The sequence below is a fragment of the Acinonyx jubatus genome, chromosome E4 (assembly GCF_027475565.1).
Source record: "Acinonyx jubatus isolate Ajub_Pintada_27869175 chromosome E4, VMU_Ajub_asm_v1.0, whole genome shotgun sequence".
Classification (NCBI taxonomy): domain Eukaryota; kingdom Metazoa; phylum Chordata; class Mammalia; order Carnivora; family Felidae; genus Acinonyx; species Acinonyx jubatus.
The window spans coordinates 6,545,975-6,568,834 of NC_069395.1; the positions used below are offsets into that span (position 1 = coordinate 6,545,975).

General features: G+C 41.7%; 1 protein-coding gene across 5 annotated transcripts in view; it reads left to right on the forward strand.

The window, feature by feature from the left end:
• The first annotated feature begins 285 nt into the window (after positions 1-285).
• Positions 286-22,860, forward strand: part of UHMK1 (U2AF homology motif kinase 1) — a 47,009-nt gene continuing 24,434 nt past the window's right edge. For 2 of the 5 annotated variants that reach the window (XR_008293372.1, XR_008293371.1), the window contains exons 1-7: positions 287-739; positions 2,148-2,440; positions 3,202-3,393; positions 5,423-5,517; positions 9,182-9,258; positions 9,409-9,507; positions 11,804-11,892. Coding sequence is in view for 3 of the 5 variants with exons in the window: in XM_015084962.3 (XP_014940448.2) it covers positions 472-739; positions 2,148-2,440; positions 3,202-3,393; positions 5,423-5,517; positions 9,182-9,258; positions 9,409-9,507; positions 11,804-11,892; positions 15,894-16,040 (1,260 nt within the window). In the remaining 2 variants the exon portion in view is untranslated. Of the gene's footprint in view, positions 740-2,147; positions 2,441-3,201; positions 3,394-5,422; positions 5,518-9,181; positions 9,259-9,408; positions 9,508-11,803; positions 11,893-15,893; positions 22,846-22,860 lie in introns of those variants that run through there. The other 3 variants (XM_015084962.3, XM_053209798.1, XM_027075067.2) reach the window with 3 other exon arrangements.

The following is a 22,860-nucleotide window of genomic DNA, read 5'->3' on the forward strand; positions in this document are numbered from 1 at the left end:
TTTCCTTGGGCTGCCGTCTAGGAGAAACGTAGGCTGGGCTTTATTCTCCTAAGGGTCCCAGTGGTGAGGGCCGCGCCTCCGCAAGAAAAAGGACTAGTCTCAGTTTCAGGAAACGTTCGTGAAGGCACTTAGCGTCGGCCTGAGAAGCAGGGAGCACCCCGCAGAGTTTAGCAGCTCAGGCTCCTGCCTTTTCTCCAAAACCTAATTCCTCCGCTCAGCTCTACACCCGCCCCTTCTGGGCCCGCCTCCTCGGGCCTGCACGATTGGCTCTTCCTCCATTTCCGGTTTCTGGAGCCCGGCGCTCTCGGCTTCCGGTGTCATGGCGGCTTGAGGTCTGGGCAGTCGGCGAGGCGGCTGCAGGCCCCTCCCTGCGGAGCCGCTGGTCCGGCAGGCGGGGATGTGACCGCGGGCCCTGCCGGCCTGCCCCGGGCGTCGCCTCAGCTCCCGTGCCAGCGCCCTCCGTCCGCACCGATGGCGGGGTCCGGCTGCGCGTGGGGCGCGGAGCCGCCGCGGTTTCTGGAAGCCTTCGGGCGGCTGTGGCAGGTACAGAGCCGCCTGGGGAGCGGCTCCTCGGCCTCGGTGTATCGGGTGCGCTGCTGCGGCACTCCCGGCTCACCCCCCGGCGCCCTCAAGCAGTTCTTACCGCCGGGAACCACCGGCGCTGCGGCCTCGGCCGCCGAGTATGGTTTCCGCAAAGAGAGGGCGGCGCTGGAGCAATTGCAGGGTCACAGGAACATCGGTAATTGCCGCCGCCTCCCTTCCCTTCTTGCCCAGGTCCCAGCCCGGTGGTACACCCCCTCTCTCAGCCTGGCGTTCCGTCTTCTGTCCTTAAGGCGGGAGGCGTGGGCCTGGCCCTCTCTTCCCCCGATCCTGGCCCTTTTCCCATCCCCCTTCACTCTGTCTGCAGGAGGGTGGAGTTGGTGGTGTGCCTAGCCCAGTGTCACGTAATAAATGCTCAGTTAAGTTCTGCTTTGCTTCGGGTCTCATCAGAAAATGCTGCACTTATCAGCATAGAGTTATCTTTCCTAGTGAAAGGAGGCCCATCTTTGCTAGATGTCTCATGTCTTGTATGGAAATTTTTGAATCTTCGCATACCAGTGCAAGATGAGAAATACTTCTAGGGCTTGTGATAAATGCTGTTAACTCATACAGATGTTACCTGGTACATATTTAGCGTGGATTTGGGAGAAATGACTCAGTATTAACATAGGATCCCTTATGGAAGTATGAGAATTAGGAACACGTTATACTTCGACCCTGGTAAGTCTATGTTGCACGATTTAGGTATTCAGAATATAAGATAGGTAAGATAGGTAATGATTACTGATGATCGATCTGTGAAAACAGCCTTCGCTGTCCTTACGTTAACAGAGTGTATGTAGTTAGTTAGAGCTTTGGCTAATAAATAAATGTCTTACTTCCCGGCAAGCATAATCGATACGTAATGTGAAGAGTGACCTTTTCCATAGTACCATTTTGGAGAAGAATTTCTTCACCACTAGTGGCCCCCCCCCCCCTTTTTAAAGCTTGCTAGATGATGTATATAACCCCGGTATTTGAGAGGGAAATTATTTTGCAGTTTTTGCAAGCTTAAGGACTTGTTGCGTCTTTGCAAGATTAGGTTAAGTTGTCATCTTGAAAGTCTTTTAAATGTCTTTTAAATGTTATTTGTTTATTCTGTTTTTAATATTTAGATTATAGAGTACTATATTGCGGTCAAATGCTTTACCCTTGACCTGTACCCCCCACAGTGCTGTTTTGGATCAAGAACCAATCTGCAATTTTGTTTTCACCTGGTGTCACATCTGTCTTAAGAGTCCATAATATTTGGATTTTACTTTTAATCATTTTTGCTTGGTACCCTGAGTGCATATTCACCCATCACTGAATGCTTAGTGATACAGTTTGAATTAATGTGCCGTCTTTAATATCTTTGAACAGTAATGAGCTGTTGAAGATTTTCTCATTTTAAAATAATCCAGTTGCCAAAAAAAGTCTTATTTTGGGGAAAAAGAAATTACAGTGGAAGCTCGATTGCTCATCAGAGTTCTTATCTAGGGTATCCCAAATTTGTTCTGCAGTTATCTGTGTTGCAACTTATTCTGAGTCTGGTTTTGAAAGCATTATAATTTGTTTCTTTTCTTTAGTGACTTTGTATGGAGTTTTTACAATCCATTTCTCTCCGAATGTGCCATCACGCTGTCTGTTGCTTGAACTCCTGGATGTCAGTGTTTCGGAATTGCTTTTATATTCCAGTCATCAGGGTTGTTCTATGTGGATGATACAGCATTGTGCCAGGGATGTTCTGGAGGCCCTTGCTTTTCTTCACCATGAGGGTTATGTCCATGCAGACCTCAAACCACGGAACATATTGTGGAGTGCAGAGAATGAATGTTTTAAACTCATTGACTTTGGACTTAGCTTCAAAGAAGGCAATCAGGTAAGAAATACTTTAATAATAGGAGTGCTTTGGTAGACACTTAGAGTATTTCTTTTTTCTTTTTTTTTAAATTTTATTTAAGTTTATTTATTTTGAGAGAGTGGGGGGAGGGAGGGAGGAAGGGGTAAAGAGAGAGAGGGGGGGAGAGAGAGAATTGCAAGCAGGCTCTGCACTGTCAGTGCAGAGCCCCACACGGGGCTCGAATCCACGCCACCGTGAGATCATGACCTGAGCCGAAACCGAGAGTCAGAAGCTTAACTAACTGAGCCAACCAGGCGCCCTGACTCTTAGAGATATTTCTAAAATACTGAAGTGGCTTGGGGTCACTCAAATAAAAAGAATTTCGTTGCCACCATGTGAAAAAAAGGACGTGTATTTGGGTTAGGTGGGGTGATGAACAGGTCATTACTATTACTGGCGTCCCCAGTGTTGGGGCTCATGGCAGAACGCCTGTGACAGTTCTGGCAGACCCTCTGTTCTCCACGGTTTGTCAGCTCTTTGCAGAGTGTCCTTATTTATCAGCAGTGCCCAACAGGCAAGAGATTATCTAAAGAAATGAGCAGCTGTGTAGAAACGTGCAGTTTGCCTGTGAGAACTGCTCGGTTAATGAACCAAATAACTGGGGTCGGCAAGGACTACAGATTTGTTGGCATTCGGTTTGGCAGTGGTTTATTACACGTTTGGAGAAGTAAATACGTGGTCGAGATGGCAGGAAAGTGAACAGTCTTTTATTGGTCGCGATACTTACTCTTCTTCTTCAGGATGTGAAGTACATTCAGACAGACGGGTACCGGGCTCCAGAAGCAGAGCTGCAGAATTGCTTGGCCCAGGCCGGCCTGCAGAGTGACACGGAGTGCACCTCAGCCGTGGATCTCTGGAGCCTAGGAATCATTTTACTGGAAATGTTCTCAGGAATGAAACTGAAACATACAGTCAGATCTCAGGAATGGAAGGTAAACTGCACCAGTGCTTTCGTCCGGAATCCTTAATTCCAATTTAAAAGCACGCAGTTTATAATGAGTCTCACCGGGGCCTCTCTTTACTTCGTCTCTCACGTACTCCTCTTCCTGCGTTTTCGGTGCCTTAAGCGCTACTATTTATTCTCATAGATACAAATGTGCTCGTGAGTATTGCACGCCTGCTGATCTTAGCCTGGGGCCTGGTGCCTAGACTGCCACGAAAGTGCTCGATAAAATGAATACATGCATTTTTCCAAAAAGGCAGAAGGGATTTCTGTTTAGTAATTTAGTTATATTACATCCTAAACTATTACTAATGCAACAGTACATAAGTGAAATGATGTTTACGTAAAGGTTTATAGTTAATGCCTCATAGTATTTTAATGCACAGCCTCGCTGAATTTCCTCGCAATTCTGTGTGGATCATCAGAGAGCATATTGGTCATTCTTTTGCAAATGACAAACTGGAGGCACAGACATATAAGCCACTTGGGGCAGATCGTACACCTGGATGTTCAGAGCTGGGCCCCATACTCTTCTTCCTAGGCTGAGTTTAGTGTTCTGAACGTGCTCCGTTCCACAGTGTTTGAGATTTACTTATGTTCCATATATGAACTATGCCGGTAAAGTGAGTGCTGCTTAGAGCATTGTTGTTGTGGGAACATGAGTTCTAAATTCCAAATCCTTGCCATAAGAATGAACTGTATGTATGTTCGTAACTTAGGAATTAACTGTGTTTTCAAACGTACTGTGGGGCTGCAGTGTTGGGAGGGTATCATTCCCCTTTAGGCTAGAGGTTTGATAAATAATACCATGTTTAGGAATCGTTGGTTCTGATATTATGCAACAAGTGTTTTTTGAGTATCTTGTAATACATAGTTTGTGAATGGCTCTTGTACCACATAGGGTTTATTTCTTCTCAACCCCTAGTCTTCTATTTCCGGAAGTATCCCTGGAAGGAATGCTTTCATGGTCTCTCGGGTGTACCTAATGCTTACTTTTGGCAAAAAATGCTGCCATGCGAGTAAAACCAGAGTCATTGTTGCACATTGGTACTTTCAGACAATCAAGAGGCTCAGCAGTCTTTGTTCGGTGCTATCCCAGATACAGGTCAATTCCTTGTGTTAGTTTTGACTGTCTTTGAGACCGTTAGGCTGTATCTGCTTGGTCCAGAGCTGATCAGAACTAGGTCACATTCAGGCATTTTGTATGCAAGTTGGAGGCATGATGTGCATTAATAAAATCCCGTGTTCACCCTTCCTAAATAAAAACAGTATTTTGTATTTTAATCACCTTCTGTGGAGGCAAAATTGCCAAACGAGTATGAGTCTGGGCTCTGAAGACAAACTATTCGTATCTTGCCTCCGCTGCTTTCTAAGTTATTTAGGGTAACTGAACCACCGTGTACTTTCTGTAAATTGAGGATAATAATAGTATTTTTCTCACAGAAGTGTTGAGGTTAAAAAATAAATGATACCACTTCTTAGCATAGCATGTTGCCTGTAGTAAGTATTCAGAAAATTTTAGTGATAAGGATGTTATCAGGCCTTTTTACTCGTGTCTACACTTCCACCTTCTGAGAACTCATAACGTTCCCCAGGATTTAAACTATGAATATGGCAGATCCAGATTTTAAATACTACGTTGCTTTCTTTTCATAGTTTATTTGTATCTGAAAACCAGTTAAAGACTCCTCACTAAGACACTCCAGCCCAACTGTCACACATTCATTGTCTCACTTTGTATTAAACTATGTTCTTATGTGGTTGCTTTGGCATTTGTTCGTGTTTGTTCATCTAGTAAATATTCATAGAGAGTGCCAGGTACTATGCTGGGTGCTGAGAATAGAGAAAAAAAAGTTCCTCCTCTAGAAGCTCAGAGTTACGCACATTCAGGTGGTAAGCTCTGAGAAGTGTTTTCTGTTGCGTTTTACGTACCAAATAGTACAGTGCTGTGTGCCTGGTACTCAGTAAATACAGACTGAGTGGAATAACTAAAGGAAGACTTCTCTCTCTTTTTTTAGGCAAACAGTTCTGCTATTATCGATCACATATTTGCCAGTAAAGCCGTGGTGAATGCCGCAATTCCAGCCTATCACCTAAGAGACCTTATCAAAAGGTACGTTATGTGCACTTTAAAGTTCTTAAATGTGTACATGTACTACACGAACGTGGGTTTTTTTTGTTTGTTTGCTTGTTTGCTTTTACTGACAGGATTTACATTATTTCTGGTGATCGCGTAGAGGCTCTTCTCGGCAGCCGTACGTCGGTCCTCTTGTAGCCCTGGCAGTCCTGTATTACTTGATGGAAATTAGGGTTTTGTTTGTTTTTTGTTTGTTTCTTCTAGGGTCTTTTTGAAAGTAGGTTTAAAAAAAAATTTTTTTTTTTAACGTTTATTTATTTTTGAGACCGAGAGAGACAGAGCATGAACGGGGGAGGGTCAGAGAGAGAGAGGGAGACACAGAATCGGAAACAGGCTCCAGGCTCTGAGCTGTCAGCCCAGAGCCCGACACCGGGCTCGAAATCACAGACCGCGAGATCATGACCTGAGCTGAAGTCGGACGCTCAACCGACTGAGCCACCCAGGCGCCCCCCGAAAGTAGGTTTTTAAAGAGAGTGTTTATTAACTAAAGACTGAGTTTGCTTTTGGACTACCAAAAAGCGTTTAAAATAAGGTAGCTATGCATTATACTTTAAATAATTATCGTGGAAAACTGTGGGGACAGAGATAATGGTTTTGTTTCCTGAGTAGGTCCAAAACATTAGATATTTTAAAATAAGACATCATGTGTATTATCAGGTAGTTGGTTTTTCACGTTTTTCTCATTATGGGCCAGAAACGAACAAGATAATTACTGTGTTGCAAAAGAGTAGATCTTTTGATCAAGTCAGTATTCTTTCTTTGGAGTATTAACCCTACCACCTTCCAAGTAGGTTTTGGGTTTTTGGTTGTTTTTTTTTTTTTTTTTTTTTTTTTAACAGCTTCTTATTTTGAAATAATTACAGATTCAAAGGAAGTTGCAAAAATGTTACAAAGAGGTCTGTGTACTCTTCACCCAGTTTCCCCCAGTGGTAACATCTTACATAACTGTAGTGCAATATCAAAACCAGGAAATTAACATTACAGTCCACAGAATTTACCCAGATAAGGACTTACAATTTTACTTGCACTTATTTGTGTGTGTGTGTGTGTGTGTGTGTGTGTGTGTGTTTTACAAATTGGTTTTAAATAGCTGTTACTATCTGATTGGTATTAGATTTACAAGTTGCATTTTTCATAGAAAAGATGGCATTGTGAGACTGTGTAATAGGTTGTAACTTGGAAGTCAGATCAGATCATGTAAGTTCTGGTATTGACTTTGGGATTTTTTTCCCCTTGATTGTACAACAAGCAAATACTAAATTTGGAAGCTACAGAGAATTGTAATCAGCAAAATAAAAATTATAAACCTACTTTCTAGTGTTAGCACTTGGTATATTTCTTTTCGGTATTTTTCCACATATTTTGCTATGTACGCATGCAAATTATTTGAACCTTTTTTTATTGTAGAATAAAACACAGATATTGAAAACAAATGTGTAACTTAATGAATCCTTAGGAATACTGTTGTATCTATCATTGAGGTCAAGAAATAGAACTTTGCTGGCTACCCCAGAAATCCTCTGTCCCCATTCTAATCTTAAACCCTTCTTCCTCCTTAAAAGCAGCCACTACCCTGACTATTATGGCAATTACTTCCTTGTATTCATTATAGTATGCATCTTTAAACACTATGGTTTAGTGCTGCTCTTCTAAAAAAATCCTTTTTAAGTTTCTTTTAATCTGAAAGGTCCTTTTCCATTTCCTACCCCACTTTCTCCTTATTTACTTGTTCCCTTATTTATTGGGTTGTTGGCTTGCTATAGCTGTCCACAGTCTGCATTTTGCTGACAGTGTTACCCTGGTATAGTTTAATGAATATCTGTTTATTTCTTGTAAATTGGTAGTTGTATCTAGAGGGTTGATTTTGGTGTGTGGGGGGAAGCAAGACTACAGATAGTATTGTGTTTTTTCATTAAGGAGGCGCATAACGTAGCTATTAGAAACTGTTACCATTCAATGCTCAGATCCATTACTTTCTTAGGGTTTGTAGAATGGTGATGTTCTTATTCTGTCCTTCGTGCTTCATTTGGTTAACCAAAGACAAAGTAAATGCTTGATTCTCTATTTACTGGTTTTCATAATGCGTTGATTCTCTGTCATCCTCTAAAGGGGATCATTCCCTTTTGAAAGTTCAAAGTATCATTATTTGGTAACTGCAACCCATTGCAGTTCTTATCCTAATTGAAGCTAAAATTGCCCATCTTTGATGAATGTCAGCATGTGTAAGTTGGATTTTGCAGACATTATTATCTTTTTTTTTTCAATTTTTTAGGAATGTTTATGTTTGAGAGATAGAGAGTGCATGAGCAGGGGAAGGGCAGAGAGAGACAGAGACAGAATCTGATGCAGGCTCAAGGCTCTGAGCTGTCAGCACAGAGCCCGATGTGGGGCTCGAACTCATAAGCCGTGAGATCATGCATGACCTAAGCCAAAGTTGGAAACTTAACCAACTGAGCCACTGAGGTGTCCCTGACCTTATTATCTTTTATAGCTTCCTTGCTATCTGGTGTAACAAGATGTTCCCAATTCATCTTATACATTTCCTGCCCCAGACCTGGAAATAGCCATTTCTCCGAGAAGCCTGATTTCTTTTAGTAGGAAGTAGTATTTTAAAACCACAATCTGAGTTTTGGGAATACTCATTGCTAGGGGTGCCTGGGAGATTCAGTTGGTTAAGCGTCCGACTTCTGCTTAGGTCATGATCTCGCAGTTCGTGAGTTCAAGTCCCGCATCTGGCTCTCTGCTGTCAGTGTAGAGCCCGCTTTGTGCTTGATCTTAGCCAAAAGGCCGAGAAACGATGCAGAACCGGCTTTGGATCTTCTGTCCCCCTCTCTCTCTGCCCCTCCCCTGCTGGTTCTCTCTCTCTCTCTCTCAAAATAAGTAAATAAACATTAAAAGAAATTATGTGGGAATACTCATTGCTACTGGGATGGTCGTTGTTTCTAGGCCTTTTAAGTGGACAGAGTTCATATGAATATTACCCATTCAAATTCAAGACCACAGAGTTTTTATATAACTTTTATTTCACATCTCTTTCTCTTTCTGTGTCAGGAATTCTGGTTCTTAAGGACAAGGGAAATGTTAGAATATTTTATAATTGCTCATTTGTTTTATTCCACCTTATATTAAAACAGTCTCAGGATAATAATACTCTAGGAAGATTACTAAAAATGGTTATTTTTGCATATGCTTTTCCCATTCTTCCCCCATTTGAAAAATAGTTGTATCTGGGGGTGACTGGGTGGCTCAGTTGGTTAAGCGTCTGATTCTTGATTTTGGCTCAGGCCATGATCTCACGGTTTGTGTGTTCGAGCCCTGTGTCAGGGTCTGCGCTAAGGGGCAGAGTCTGCTAGGGGGATTCTCTGTTTCCCTCTCTACTTCTCCCTCACTTGCGGGTGTGCGCTCTCTCTCAAAAAATAATAAAAAAATCGAAATATAGTATTGTGTCCTAGGTATGTATCATGAGTTATTGAACCATTTACTTGCAAATAGCATTCGTGTATTTTGTAGATGAATGCTCCAGGAAGCCATGCTGACATAGTTAATGTTGCAGTGAACATTAGACATTTTAATTGTCTTCAGTGGTTCCGTTTTCTTAAGACTTGACGATAGTCACAAAGATCCCTGTCTGTGTGTTTAGCATGCTTCACGACGACCCAGGCAGAAGAATCCCTGCTGAGATGGCACTGTGCAGCCCCTTCTTTAGCATTCCTTTCGGTAAGCTGCCTGCGGCTTTGTTTCTTCCTTGGTCATTTGACGGTCAGACATCAGAACTCACTCACATTCTGTTCCCATGCTCCTTTGCCTAGTGTTCATCCATTCATTTGGGGGAGTTTACACTTAACCATGTTGTATGAACCTCAACAGCCCCTCATATTGAAGATCTGGTGATGCTTCCAACTCCAGTGCTAAGGCTACTGAATGTGCTGGATGATGATTATCTCGAGAATGAAGAGGAGTATGAAGGTAACTGCTTCCTAAATTACATTTTAATTTTTTTCGTATCTTTTTTAACTCCTTATAAAGCATATTTATTTGTTTATTTTGAGAGAGAGCGCGCATGAACGGGGGAGGAGCAGAGAGAGAGAATCCCCAGCAGGCTCTGCACTGTGAGCGCAGAGCCTGATGCAGGGCTTGAACCCACGAACCATGAGATATAACCAGAGCCAAAATAAAGGGTCAGATGCCCAGCCGACTAAGCCCTCCAGGCACCCCTGCAAGAGACATTTATGTCAACAAATGCTTACAGTTTTGATAAATCGGAAAGTAGGGTAATGTACAGAGGCAGAGAGGAGAGGTACTTAACCCAGGTTGAGTGACCTGGGTATCTCTATGGAGGTGATGGCTGAGCCTTGTTAGTAACTGGACTTGCTTGGCTAAGAGTTGAGGGATTGATGAGGAAGTGGCATAAAGGTGAGAGATGAGAGAAAACGTGGCATGTTCTGAGAATAACAAACTGTTTGGTGTGTTTGTATCTTAGGATGTTTATTGGGGAGCGGTCAATCAAGGCCGAAGAAATAGCCGGGAATACAGATCTATAACAAACTCATTTGCTGTGTTAAAGAATTTGGATTTTATCCCAGAGACAGTAGCACTGGAATATGACACAAGAGAACCTATACCTCAGGGATAGAACAGTCCCTGGCTTATGAAATAAGTACTCAGTAAATATTTGTGCTTGGTTGAATAAAGAGCCATGAAAAAGTTAAAATAGGGGAGTGATATAGTCAGACTTCTGTTTTAGAAAGAGTGTTCTGGAAGCACAGCGGTGAATGGGCTCAAGCAGGACCCAATTTAAAAATACCAGTTGTTTCATAGTAAACGTTTTCTTTGTGGAAAATTAAAACCGTTACAGATAAAGCTAACTTGATCACACTGCGCCTTTAAGGGTAAATTATTTTATGTCCCTGGGCTATATGTCATTATTTGACGAATGACACAAGCGTAATTTGTTTGAATCTGTAATAGTTGTGAGAATCTGCAGCCTCAGCTTTTCAGGATGCCTGTTAATCGGAAAGAATAGTCTTGCCTTCAACATTGTTTTAATCAGGTCATGGTGTACCAGGGGCTCTAAATAATCTCTTGGTAATACCACTTACGTCCTTCGTGCCGATCTACTTACTGTCTTCAGCACCGACTTCCGTCTCCTAATTTTGTTTGTAAAACTCAGGCTTGGGCTTTCTTGAATATATCTTGGGCATGTTACGCCTCCTCTTTTCTTTGTATTTTGTTGTATAATGCTTTATTCCTGCACGTAAATACATCGAGTGTTTACACGTTGCTATTAAATCTTAGTGTTTAAGAATCTCATGAACTAAAGTGTCACAGACAACATAGTAGCATTAAATACCTTTGTTAGCTCTGATTAGTAAGGTCGTCATCAGGAACGCTCACTAGTGTTAGATAAATTTGCTTAGCTAGAAATCCTATGTATTGGGACAACTGTCTTGGAATCTGGGTGGGGGTGGGACAGGATGTTGGATTTAAAGCTTCCCCTTTAGACCAAAATAAATTCCAAATCAGGATTAAGATCGAGATTCCAAATCAAGAGAATAAAGGGAAAAATTATTTAACTTAATTGCTCTTAACACAGCTCTTACAAGTCGGCCCAGTAAATAGTGGGTAAAGGATATAGTTGGATACTATAGTAAAGGGTATGTGAGTCGGTCTCCTATATTTCATTCTCATCTACTGAAATGCTCATTAAAACCACACAATGAGGGCACCTGGGCGGCTCAGTCAGTAAGCTTCTGATTTCGACTCAGGTCATGATCTCACGGTTTGTGAGTTTGAGCCCCACGTCGGGCTCCATGCTGCTGGTGTGGAGCCTGCTTGGGATTCTCTGTCTCTCTGTCTCTCTTTCTCTCTGCCTCTCTGTCTGCTCCTTCCCTGTTTGTTCACTCTCTCTCTCAAAATGAACTTCAAAAAAAAAAAAAAAAGGCAAGATTGGAATTTTTTACTTAGAAAAAAAGCATATATGATCATATTTGCTTGTATAAGCTTAATAATATTTAGGGAAGGATACAGAAGAAACTGATAATTTTTGTTGTCTTCAGGAAGGGGAAGAAAAAAGCAATTGGAAAAGTGGGACGTATTAAATGCTTTGAGTTTATATTATCCTTAAGCTTAATTTTAGAAGGTGTAGAAAATTACCTCATTACTTAGATACGGGTTCCTGAATTCTTTGATGATTTAAAGTTTTTAAATAATGAGTGCTTAGTAATTCAGCAATGTGGTTACTGTAATGTGTTTTCATAATCAGATGTTGTAGAAGATGTAAAAGAGGAGTGTCAAAAATATGGACCAGTGGTCTCTCTCCTTGTTCCAAAGGAAAATCCTGGCAGGGGACAAGTAAGTGGACGTTTTCATAATTTCAGAATTACTCAGAGATTACTAAAATTCTGAACAAATGTTGTTTAGTTCTGTCGAAAGATGTACCCAGAAACGTTGCTAGAAATTATGAGTTTTGCATTACGGATGTTCTTATTTTCTTACTTTTTGCTTTTTTCCAAAGGTTCTGCACTAGGCGTGCATTTTTTTTTTTTAATCAGTTACAACTTTTCTCTTCAAAAGTATAAAATCTACTTTTGAGCCGTTGTGAGCACCAGTGACACGAGCTGTACCATAGGCTAATTTAGGTCACGGTCAGCTACAGAAATACCGTGGCCTACTTTGTTCCGATTAGGTAGGGTGAGGAAACCATTGAGGTTAGGGTCTCATTATAATGGAATTATTGGTGCCAATTTAAAGAAGGAAAGTTCACCGCCTGAGAATCCTGAAACCTGAGTTCCAGTCTCCGTGTGACCAGCTTTGTGAAGATGATCCTTAGTTTTTTCATCTATGAAATGTACAGGCTAAAACTACGATTCAGAAATTTTTGACTAAGATTATTAGAGAAGTCTTTTGAAGATCTTTCTTCTACCTGTAGTATTTCTGCTTTTCTGGAACAGAGGATTATTTTATTCAGGGTTTCTCAGCCTCGACGCCATTGACGCTGGAGCTGCATAGTCCTTCGTTGGGCAAGCTGTCACGTGCACTATAGGTATTTAGCAGCGTCCCAACCCTCTACCCAACAGATGCCTTCCTCCCACCCCCCTTTGCAGCTGTGGCAATCAGAAGTGTCTCTCAGCACTGCCACATGTCCCCTGCTGGGTGACGTCACCTCTGGTTGTGGATTTTTTTTTTAATTTCTTTTTTAATGTTTTTACTTATCTTTGAGAGAGAGAAACCGAGTGCGAGCACGGGAGGGGCAGAGAGAGAGAGGGAGACACAGAATCCGAAGGAGGCTCCAGGCTCTGAGCTGTCAGCACAGAGCCCGACGTGGGGCTCGAACTCATGAACTGTGAGATCATGACCTGAGCCTAAGTCGGATGCTTAACCAACTGAGCCACCCAGGTGCTCCTGGAATATTATTTTTATGTTTTGGTTCAATATTATATGAAAATTCTTGGCAACTGAAAAAAGAAATGAAAGACATTTCGCTCTGATCTTAGTGAAAAATCATTGCCAAGGTAGTAGTAACAACATTTATCTCTTTCAGGGTCATGAGCATACTAAATGCATCATTGCTGTTTGTTTAGTCAAGGAGTATTTATTGAGCACGTATTATTATGTTCTAGGCCGGGGGATATAATAGTGACACAACCAGACACAAGGATATGTAGCAATAAGTGCTGTGGAGAAAAGGTCTAAGGAGAAGAGGTTAAAGGAGTGCTGTGTGTGTGTGTGTGTGTGTGTGTGTGTGTGTGTGTGTGTCGGGGGGTGCAGTTTTCTGTTGGGTGGTAGGGAGGGGCAAGCTGAAGTTACATTTGAGTTGAAAGACAAAGGGGATGAGGAAAAGAGTTCCAGATAGAGGGAACAGCAAGTTTCAAGGCCCTGAACTTGCCTGGCAGGTTTGAGGAGGTTGTGTAGCTCCAGCAGAGAGAGAAAGGGGGCATTACAGCACGTCTGCCTTAATGGAGGGGCAGATCAGGGGCAGTGAGCCTCGTGGGACTCCAGACACCTTTACTCTAAACCAGCGGGGAAGGTCTTTGGAGATTTTGAATTAAGGGCTAACATGGTCTGACCTGACATGAACCTCAGCAGTCAGTATGAGATGGAAGGCACAGAATAGAGAAACAGGAGGAATGTTTTTGGGTAAGAAGTATCCAGCCTTCAGATGATATGGAAAAACAGATCTTCGTCAGCGAGAGGAAATATGCTGTGTTAACAAGCTCTCACTGACATTTAGAGGAGAATGAAAACAGCTGATAGGCTCGTGGAATCTCGGGTGGAACTTCTGTAGGTTGTTGATGCGTCTGTTACCTGGTTGGCAAAGTCAGTCTTCATTCAAATAATCGATTCAAACTAACGATACTATTTGTTTTTTTAAAGAATGTTATAAAAGTCACTAAAATCTAAACTATGGAATGCGTCTTGTAATTAGAAAGAGTAGTCAAGATTAAAATTGATATAATTATTTAATTTCATAGTAAATTATAAAAATGTTTTTCCTCTTTAGTTTGAAATATTGCAATGTATAAAACTGGAGGTCGGTTATCTGTGAAGCCAGGAGCATCACAGAGAGCATGGCTCTCCTTCTGGAAGTGCACGTCTGCTCACTGAACGCTGGTGTGTGGACTTGGAAGTTACTGAGAATCAGGTTAAAAAAAAATCAGAAAGAGCTGCATTGTCATTGGACATCATCCTTTAACTTTCTTTTCTGTTCAATGAAAAGGCCTATGTCACTAGAGCTAACTGGTACTCGGGTGCCTGGGTGGCTCAGTCCATTAAGTGTCTGACTCTTGGTTTCGGCTCAGGTTATGATCTCATGGCTTCATGAGTTCGAGCCCCACAGTGGGCTCTGTGCCGACAGCATGGAGCCTGCTTGGGTGTCTGTCTGTCTGTCTCTCACAAGTAAAATAAACATAAAAAAATGGAGGGGGGGGGAGTGAGCAGTCACAGGCTGGGCATAGTGCTTTGTTTACCCATGGAGGAAGATTCAGCTCAAAAGTACTATATTTGGAATTGTCTCTTTTCATGCCCTGGAGGTTTCTATACCCTTCCGAAGCCACTTTGTCAAGTGGAAAGGGGAAATGGAAAAGGAGAATCTGCCTTGAACTTCTTGGTGGATCCAATTTTAGGAGCAGGTATAAGAGAATGCTGAGACTCTGGAAATTGATTTCCTTCAGATGGCCTATTTTTGGTTTCCCTTTGAGAGTCTGAGTGTCTAGGATGCTCACACCCCGGTTTGAAGACTGTTGACTTAACAAACGAGCGAGTAACTGAGGAGGATGAGGCTGTTGTTTTTCTGGTTCACAAATTCATGGGTAATTGAGGACATGTCATTTCACAGTATTTCGTCTCCCAGTAACTTACTTTGGATCATCAAAAAGAACATAAGTTACTAGGCTGTATCCTCTACCTGTCTCAGGAAATCTGAGGCTCTGGAAAAGGAAATTACCTAGTTTTAAACTCTTCCTTATTGTAGTCACGGTTCCTATGAGTCTTGTAGGTTTCGTGACCAGGTTTTCCTCCCGCTGCTTCTGAACGCGTAGGTTGTCTTTGAGACGCCGCGGGAGCACACCTGGTCTCCGGGCTGTTCGGCCCTCTCTTTGGCCTCTGAACATGGCAAACGGATGTACACTTTTCACCCAACTTGTCTTCTGTGGATTTTTCCGAATGGAACTGAGGGAAATATTCTAAACCGTGCTCAAAAATGTGGTCTGTGGACCAGCAGCATTGGCATCACCTGGGAGTCTATTTACTTAAAGTTTATTTTATTTATTTATTTTTAAGATTTTTTTTTAAGTGTTTTGAGAGAGAGAGAGAGAGAGAGAGAGAGAGAGTGAGCAAGTGGGGGAAGGGCAGAGAGAAATGGAGACAGAAACCAAAGCAGGCTCCAGCCTCTGAGCTCTCAGCACAGAGCCCGATGTGGGGCTCAAATTCACGGGGCATGAGATCATGACCTGTCGGATGCTTAACCAACTGAGCCACCCAGGCGCCCCTTTATTTATTTATTTTGAGAGAGAGTGCATGCGGGAGGGGCAGAGAGAGGGGGCGAGAGAGAGAATCCCAAGCAGGCGCTGCACTGTCAGTACAGAGCCCAGTGTGGGGCTTGAACTCACAAAAACCTGAACTAAACTGAAATCAAGAGTTGGATGCTTAACCCACTGAGCCACCCAGGCGCCCCTGGGAGTCTGTTGTAGAGACTCAGGCCCACCTTAGAGCTCCAGAAACCACGTCTGCGTTGTAACAAGGTGTGATCCCTATGTGTGCCCTAAATGATCCGTGCGTGTTCCCTAGAGTTGAAGAAGCCCTGTTGTAAAGCAGTCTTGATGGGAATGAAGCCACTTTTCTGTGTCCTCTTACAGGTCTTTGTGGAGTATGCCAATGCCGGTGATTCCAAAGCTGCTCAGAAATTACTGACTGGAAGGATGTTTGATGGGAAGTTTGTTGTGGCCACATTCTACCCGCTGAGTGCCTACAAGAGGGGATATCTGTACCAAACTTTGCTTTAATCAGTAACCTGGGGACTCTTTCCTGTTTCTCCTCCATTTCCTGGGTTATTGTATTCTACATCTGAATGAAGAAGTACCCCCTTACCATTTTAAGGGAATACTTTGTACATTTATTTAATCCTACTAACGTGCTCAAGCAATGACTGCCTTGCAAACATTTGGCACTGAGTAGGACAAGACCTCTCAGCTATACATTGAGGGGTTTTAGAGCATCCATATGGGCAACCTTTTGTTTTGTGCAGTAGGCCAAGTGCTGCTCTTCAGTATGTAACCTAAAAAGATACTAATTATTTCACATGATCATGAAGCAAGGATGAATAATATCATGTCATAGTGAACATTAACAGGTTTGTTAGAGTCGGTGACATCACTTCCAGATTATTCCTTTATGTTGTCAGGTGGTTCTTCCTTATCACTGATACTCATAGCTGGCACTGGATGTTCCCAGTAATTGTTAAGTGATTGTCCAGCAGCAGTTACCTACTGTGTTCTTAACACTGAGTTACAAATTTTTTTAAAGGAGTACTGTAGTCCTGAATATTCCTTTAAAGAAACTGCAGTGAGCCTATCTACTTTTTTTTTTTTTTAATTAAGGCTTTTAAAATAGAAAGCTGATGCTTGATCTTGCACAATTTTTATGTCTAGTTTGTATGTTTGAGTGAGTGTGCGGGAATGAAAGACTAGAGGAGATTTGAGTTGGCGTGCTTTCTAGTGTGAGTCTTGTGCGCTCATACAGTCTGTACCTGTCTCTTTCCTAGCTGTTTCATGTCTGTAAGACTTAGGATATATGTTTTTTGAGAGTTGGTCTCATAGAATGTAAATGAGAAAATAGTTCATTCCTGAGAGGCTCAGAACAAATGAGTCTAGACTGGGTTAAACTGAAACTCTTAAGTTGGTTGGAACGAAGCAAAAGTTGTGCTACCCGTATCTTGCCCCATCCTCCAGGCTCCTTTAGAACCTGTATTAGCTCATCTTTTCTGTACTGAATCTCCTGTGATCATTGTAAGATTTCTCAAGATCGAGTTCTGTTTACTATGATGGAAATTGAAGTGGGTCAAAAAGAAAGAATTAGATGTTCAGTGAAGGGAAAGGGAAAGAAAAAAACTAGGCAAAGAGAAAGTGGATAATCCGGGATTCTTGTTTTCCTTCCTCTCTTTCTCTGCCATCGCCCTCCCTCTACTACTTTTCCTTTTCACCCATTCTTTGCCTGCCTTCGTGGTCGAAGAAAAGCCAGAGGGGTGGCATCCCAGACCGTCTGGCTTCTGACTGCAGGGAAGTTAGGAAAGTTGTAGCTCTCATAAGGTGGAGGGAGAAAGGAAGAAAAACTCATCAAGAATTCATGAAAGGATATACAGCAATCCATTGTGTCCCTGAGCACAGGATGCTCGTGCGCACGCTTTCGTGGACATGGGTTGATTACATGGTTTTAGGAGTGGTAATCATGGATTCCTCCCACGTTATGGTAGGTTGCCTTTAAAGGTTTAAAACTTGGGAAACCTTTTTAAAGCACTGATTATACAAAAGAAAAAAAAAAAAAGGATACAGGCTATGAATTTTTTTCTTGTTTCCTTATCTAAATGAAATTAAAAATGTTTTTTCCTAAGGAAAAAGCCTTTAATATCTTTCCCTGCTGGAAGCCGCTTTGTACAGTCTGTGTGTGTTAACGAGAGCCCAGCTGAGAATTTATATTTTAGAGGATGGATTCTTTTACCCTATTCAAACACTTGCTATTTGACATTTGAGTTATTTACAGTTACCATAATTATTCAGGACTCTCCCTTAATGTTTATTATGAAGCCGAATTTGGTATAAAGAGGTGGATTTATGAATTGCCTGAAGGCCTTGTGGCATCATCCCCAAGGGAAGATTAAATTGTAAGTGCCCTTAGAAGGAAGCTGTGTTGTTTTTCATTCTGGCCGTCTCAGAAATTGATTAGCTGGTTTGTTTTCAAATACAAGTTCAAGAGCGTATAACCAGTACTCTGGAAACATAAACTTTCCTAAAACATAAATGTTTATGTGGGTAGCAGCTTCCATGGTGATTAAAAACGCCAGGTCCTTCTGTGCATACCGATGAACATGGAATACAAGTGAATTCTTTTAAGAGCAGGCATCCCAGGTCGGCACCTGTACCTTTCTCATCCGCCTCCACCCCCACAAAGAAGAAACCCTCACAAATAAACTGCAGGGAGGCTTCTAAGCTTAGTGATGCCACGTGCTGCTAGCGTCGTGATGCTGAATGTCACGGCATTCTTCGTCTTCTTATTGCCGATATATTCATACCTATATGTAGTGTTTGACACTGTAGAATTTTATTACAGAAGATCCTAACTAGATTTTCAGGCGGCCAAGGGACTAATTGATGAGCCTGAGTACCGTGCATTGAATTAAATATTTTATATTAAAGCCACCAAATTGAAAAAAGATGCCTCCTGTGATGTAAATTGTGATTTTATAGCTTTTAGCCCATTACTACCAAAGATAACGTTTGCAGATTCTCCCTCCCTCCCCCGATACTGTAAGAAGTTTAATCTTACTGTCTTTCTCAAACCTGAACCAAATATTATCAACAGATGCGATTTTTATGATTCTTTTAGGGTGAAATATATACACACATTTTGATTCCTCGGAGTTATTAAAAACCTAGGAATTTTCTTTTTGAGAGGTAGGGTAAAGAGGTGCGGCTTTTTGTCACTTAAACCTTACTCTTTCGGACAAATTTTATCTCAGGTAGTTTTTCTTTCCCTAAGTTAGTGTCTCTGCTTCCTTCCCTCTTGCCTTGCTGGTTCCTCATTCTGTGGTATCGTCACGATACACTCTTGGCCCAGAAAAGACATATAAACTGATTATTCTGGAGGAAATCTTTGGTCCTTTGGAAACATTTGGGGGAGGTGGCCACCTAGCCACTTTGAAAACTTGAATGCTCTCTTTCTAGGAGAGCAGGTGGAGTCAGACACACCTCGTTAAAAGATAATTGGCTGCACTTTAAAGTTGCCCTCTAGCAGTAAGAGATTGCCCTTATTGCCACTGGATGTCTCCCCTTTTTTGTGGCCATCCGTGTAGCAACTCTGTGGAGACATTCCCTCTCTGTTCCGCCTTGAGCCCAAACTGGCTGCTTTTAGAACAAAAACCGTAAAATACAGGTTTGCTCCTCCTTTCCCTTGTTTTCACTGAGACAAGTATTGCCTTCCTTTTGGTACTCCAGCTGCTAAAGCGTGCGGAGATACGTTAAATTAACCTTTAAAGGAAAAAAATATCCTTGAATTCTTAACTTGCCTTCTAGATTCATGTTCCTTCTACTGATATTTTAACCTCTGAGCAGATTTGTGATAGGGAGTGCTGGCTGCCAGCAACCGGGCTGCCAGGTGGAGGAAGTCGAAGAGAGACTATGGCCATAAGGTTTGTTTCGGTTTTATCACGCTGGGCTTACCCCCTGCTCAGGGCATCAGTTACCCTTCTGGAATAACCGAACCAGTCCTGGCACTCTGGTGCTGCCTCCTGGCTCCTTTGGGTGTGTTCATCAGATGCAGGGAACTCCCATTTTGTCATCATTTTCTTCTCAGGTCTTGTGTTCTGACTTTATTAGGCGTATCTCACATCATTTCTACCGTCTGTTTTCCTCCACAGCATGACATTTCAGTTGGTGTAATTTATTATGAAAATCAGCGCCAGAGGAACTGGCGGTAATTACAATAACATAGTTACTGGGTGAGGGCGTGGGAGAGACACTCTCACTGTGTGTTTCCCCTAGAGTTTTATGCAAGGGTCCATGCTAGGTGGCTTTATTCAGATTAGTAGTGTACAGATGGAACCGTATCACGACTAAATTTTAGTCTGGTGGGTGTGTAGACAGTCAAAGAATTAAGCAAGTGCCTTGTGTTTCCTGGAAAATATTAAAACTCATTTGGGTGAAAGCTCCCAGATGATGCTAATTTCTTGCACCTCTGCCTTTTCCTTGGAAGAACTTTTGGATGGAGTCACATAGTATAAAAGTCCAGAATGTCCTTGGTTTACCTTTTTATGTATGTGTGAAACTATTCATATTTGATTTTTCCCCCCAATATTGCATATGATGGAAAGCCAGAGTTAGCTGGCAGAATCTAATTCTTCCTGGGACCTCGTTCCATTTTTAAAGCGGGGTTCCTTCTTCAAATCCTACTGCTCTCGCTCTCTGATAGAATTTATTTCCTGGCAGGTATGGTCACACGCCGACCAGCTTTTGGTCATGATTAGCCCAAAGGAATTTCCATTTTTTCTTCAGGTGCTCAGTGAGGCACCGTTACTTGAGATGGTAGTCCTTCCAAGTGAGTGTTACTAGTAAGCTTTCACCATGAGTGGGAAGATGTTGAGTCTCCATAACGTGAAACTCTTCTGAACCTCTTGTGGTGTATTTGGATAAGTTACGTTTTCTTAGTTACAGGGGAACATGCATATTTCCATTTTTAGAGTATCCAGAAATTTGAAGAATTTGTTTGGTTTAAGGTTAGCTGCTTCTCTGCCTGATCATGCAGGATGTTGTGTTTTGTTTCCTTAGCCACTTCTCCCACCTCAGTGTTTTTCACTGTTGTTTTTAATTGTAGGATGATCAGTAGATTGACACAGTGGTATGTAATCAACAGGTACTGTGGATATTTAAGGAGATAAACAGTTGTAACTATTTTTGCTGCAATTTTATAGGAGAAATGGGCTATAAAAGAAATATCTATAAACCAGAGAGCATTTAGGAAATTGTATATTTTATAGGTGGTTATTAAGGTGATCTTCAGGATATAAGATAGAGAGTTTATGCAACTTTTGTTTTCCTGATGTAAAGTTTTTATTCATCTTCCTATATACAGCTCAGCACTTTCGTTGTCTCTTATATTGCTTATGAGGATTAATGTTTTAAATTCGCTGTGTTTGTGCTTTTCAGAGAGTTGTCGTAATCATGCGGTTATGTTTATATCCCCATAAATGCTGGGATTCGTGGGAAACTGATCAGATGACTGCCCGGGTGTTATTTCCTATTCAACAGAGTAACTTCCACAGTACCCTAAAGGAAACTGGTGTGTGTGTTATGACCTAGGTTCCCAGTACTTTCATTTAGAGGCAAAGAGAAGCATTCTATCTTACTTGCCTTACCCGACCATTAATCCTTGTTGTGCAGAAGAGAGCTTATTTTGTTAGACTCTTGACTGTCAGCAAGAGAATTATATCTAGTCACTGTCTCCTAGTTCGCAGCTGCCTTCCCTTCCAGGCCCCCCTCTTACTGGTACTCTCAAAGTCAGGACTGTGTTAAAAGCAGACGTGGTGAGGTGTTGTAAATCACGCGTACAGACGCAGAATCTCTTTGGTTATTGGAATTCTGTATCGCTGTGTGATTTTGTTAGCGTGGGTTGTCACAAATCTGCCAAATTTAAGAGTCAAGAAGAGAAAGAAAAGGAATAAAAGAGGTGAGGGGAGGAAAATGGCTTCCTTACTGGTATTAGTAATCTCCCATATAGCTTATGATCTAAAAGTGATCATTTATTTTGAAAAATCCAGGTGTGGTGCTTGTAGCATAGAATAGAACATTGCGTTTCCTACACATTCCTCATCGTTGTCTCCCCAGAAAATTATTTTTAGAGTTTATAAACCCAGATTAAATATCCATATTCAGTTTGGCTTAATTTTTAAAAACAAATATTTAAACTCCAGTTTTTGTGTTTTTGATATACATCAACAGTCGTGCAGACCAAGGATCGGAAAGAAACCGGGGATTAAGCATCTCTGCATTTCCCTTTGCACATTGGGTACAGGGGGTATTAGTATGCACCAGCTGCAACGTTCTAGCACCTTATGGAAGTAAGTCATGATTATTTATTATAATTAAAAAAAAAAAGTTCAGCTGCATCTCTGTAGAATACTTACTCTGCAGAGTGAAGCTGTTCTGTCTTTTCCAGCAGGATTGACTCTTTCGCTCTTAAGTCTTTATTGAGAAAATCTTAAACGGTTTAACATTCCTTTATATCCTCTTACCAGTGTCAAATGTGGGGCAGAAGGGATATTTTTTCCCAAAAAGGGCTCCGTCTTTGTTACCCATTGGTCACTCTTCGAAATCCAATCACGATCAATAGATTTTAACAGTTGATGGCTTCCTCTATCGGCACTGGAGTGGTTGGTTATGAAGGTTATCATCTGCTACTCTTTTCCCTCAGAAATCTGCACTTGCCGTGTTTTGGATAAGAAGGTTTGGTGGGACAGAATGTGAAAGATCACTCAAACCAAAGCCAGTTAAAAGGAGGATTCTCTCCTGTTGGTTTACCTCCACCTCGGATCTACAAGGATATTACAGTACACAGTGAACAGTCTGTAACCTTTCTACCAGGTTTTCAGTAGCATATCGGTCTTGGCATTTCTTGGCACTGTGGTTCCCTGTCCTTGGTGATGTCTTACTATTTGTGAGTTTTGTTGGTTGGGTTTTGTTTTTGGTTTTTTTTTTTTTTTCTTTTAATAACTAAACGGGACTATAAACGTAGATGTGTATCAGTACCAAGAAGTCCTTTTCTGAAATCCCTAAATTCCTGATTCCTACTCAAGTCTTTTAAACTTGTTTTTTCTTGCTGAGTAGCAAAGAACTTTTATTTTTCACTTTCCTATATACCTAAAAAGTATGGACACTGCGTTTCAATGGACCGTGTTGCGTACAGTTTTTTGCCGAAAACTTTTTCTGTAAACACAATTGCCTTGTTCAGTTTTGTTGTAAACTGACTTACCGTAAGATGCACTGTTGATATGCTTTCTGATGTGTGTTTGATAAGGGTGATAAAATAAAGCTTAAAAATAAAGGAGTTGTGTTTTCA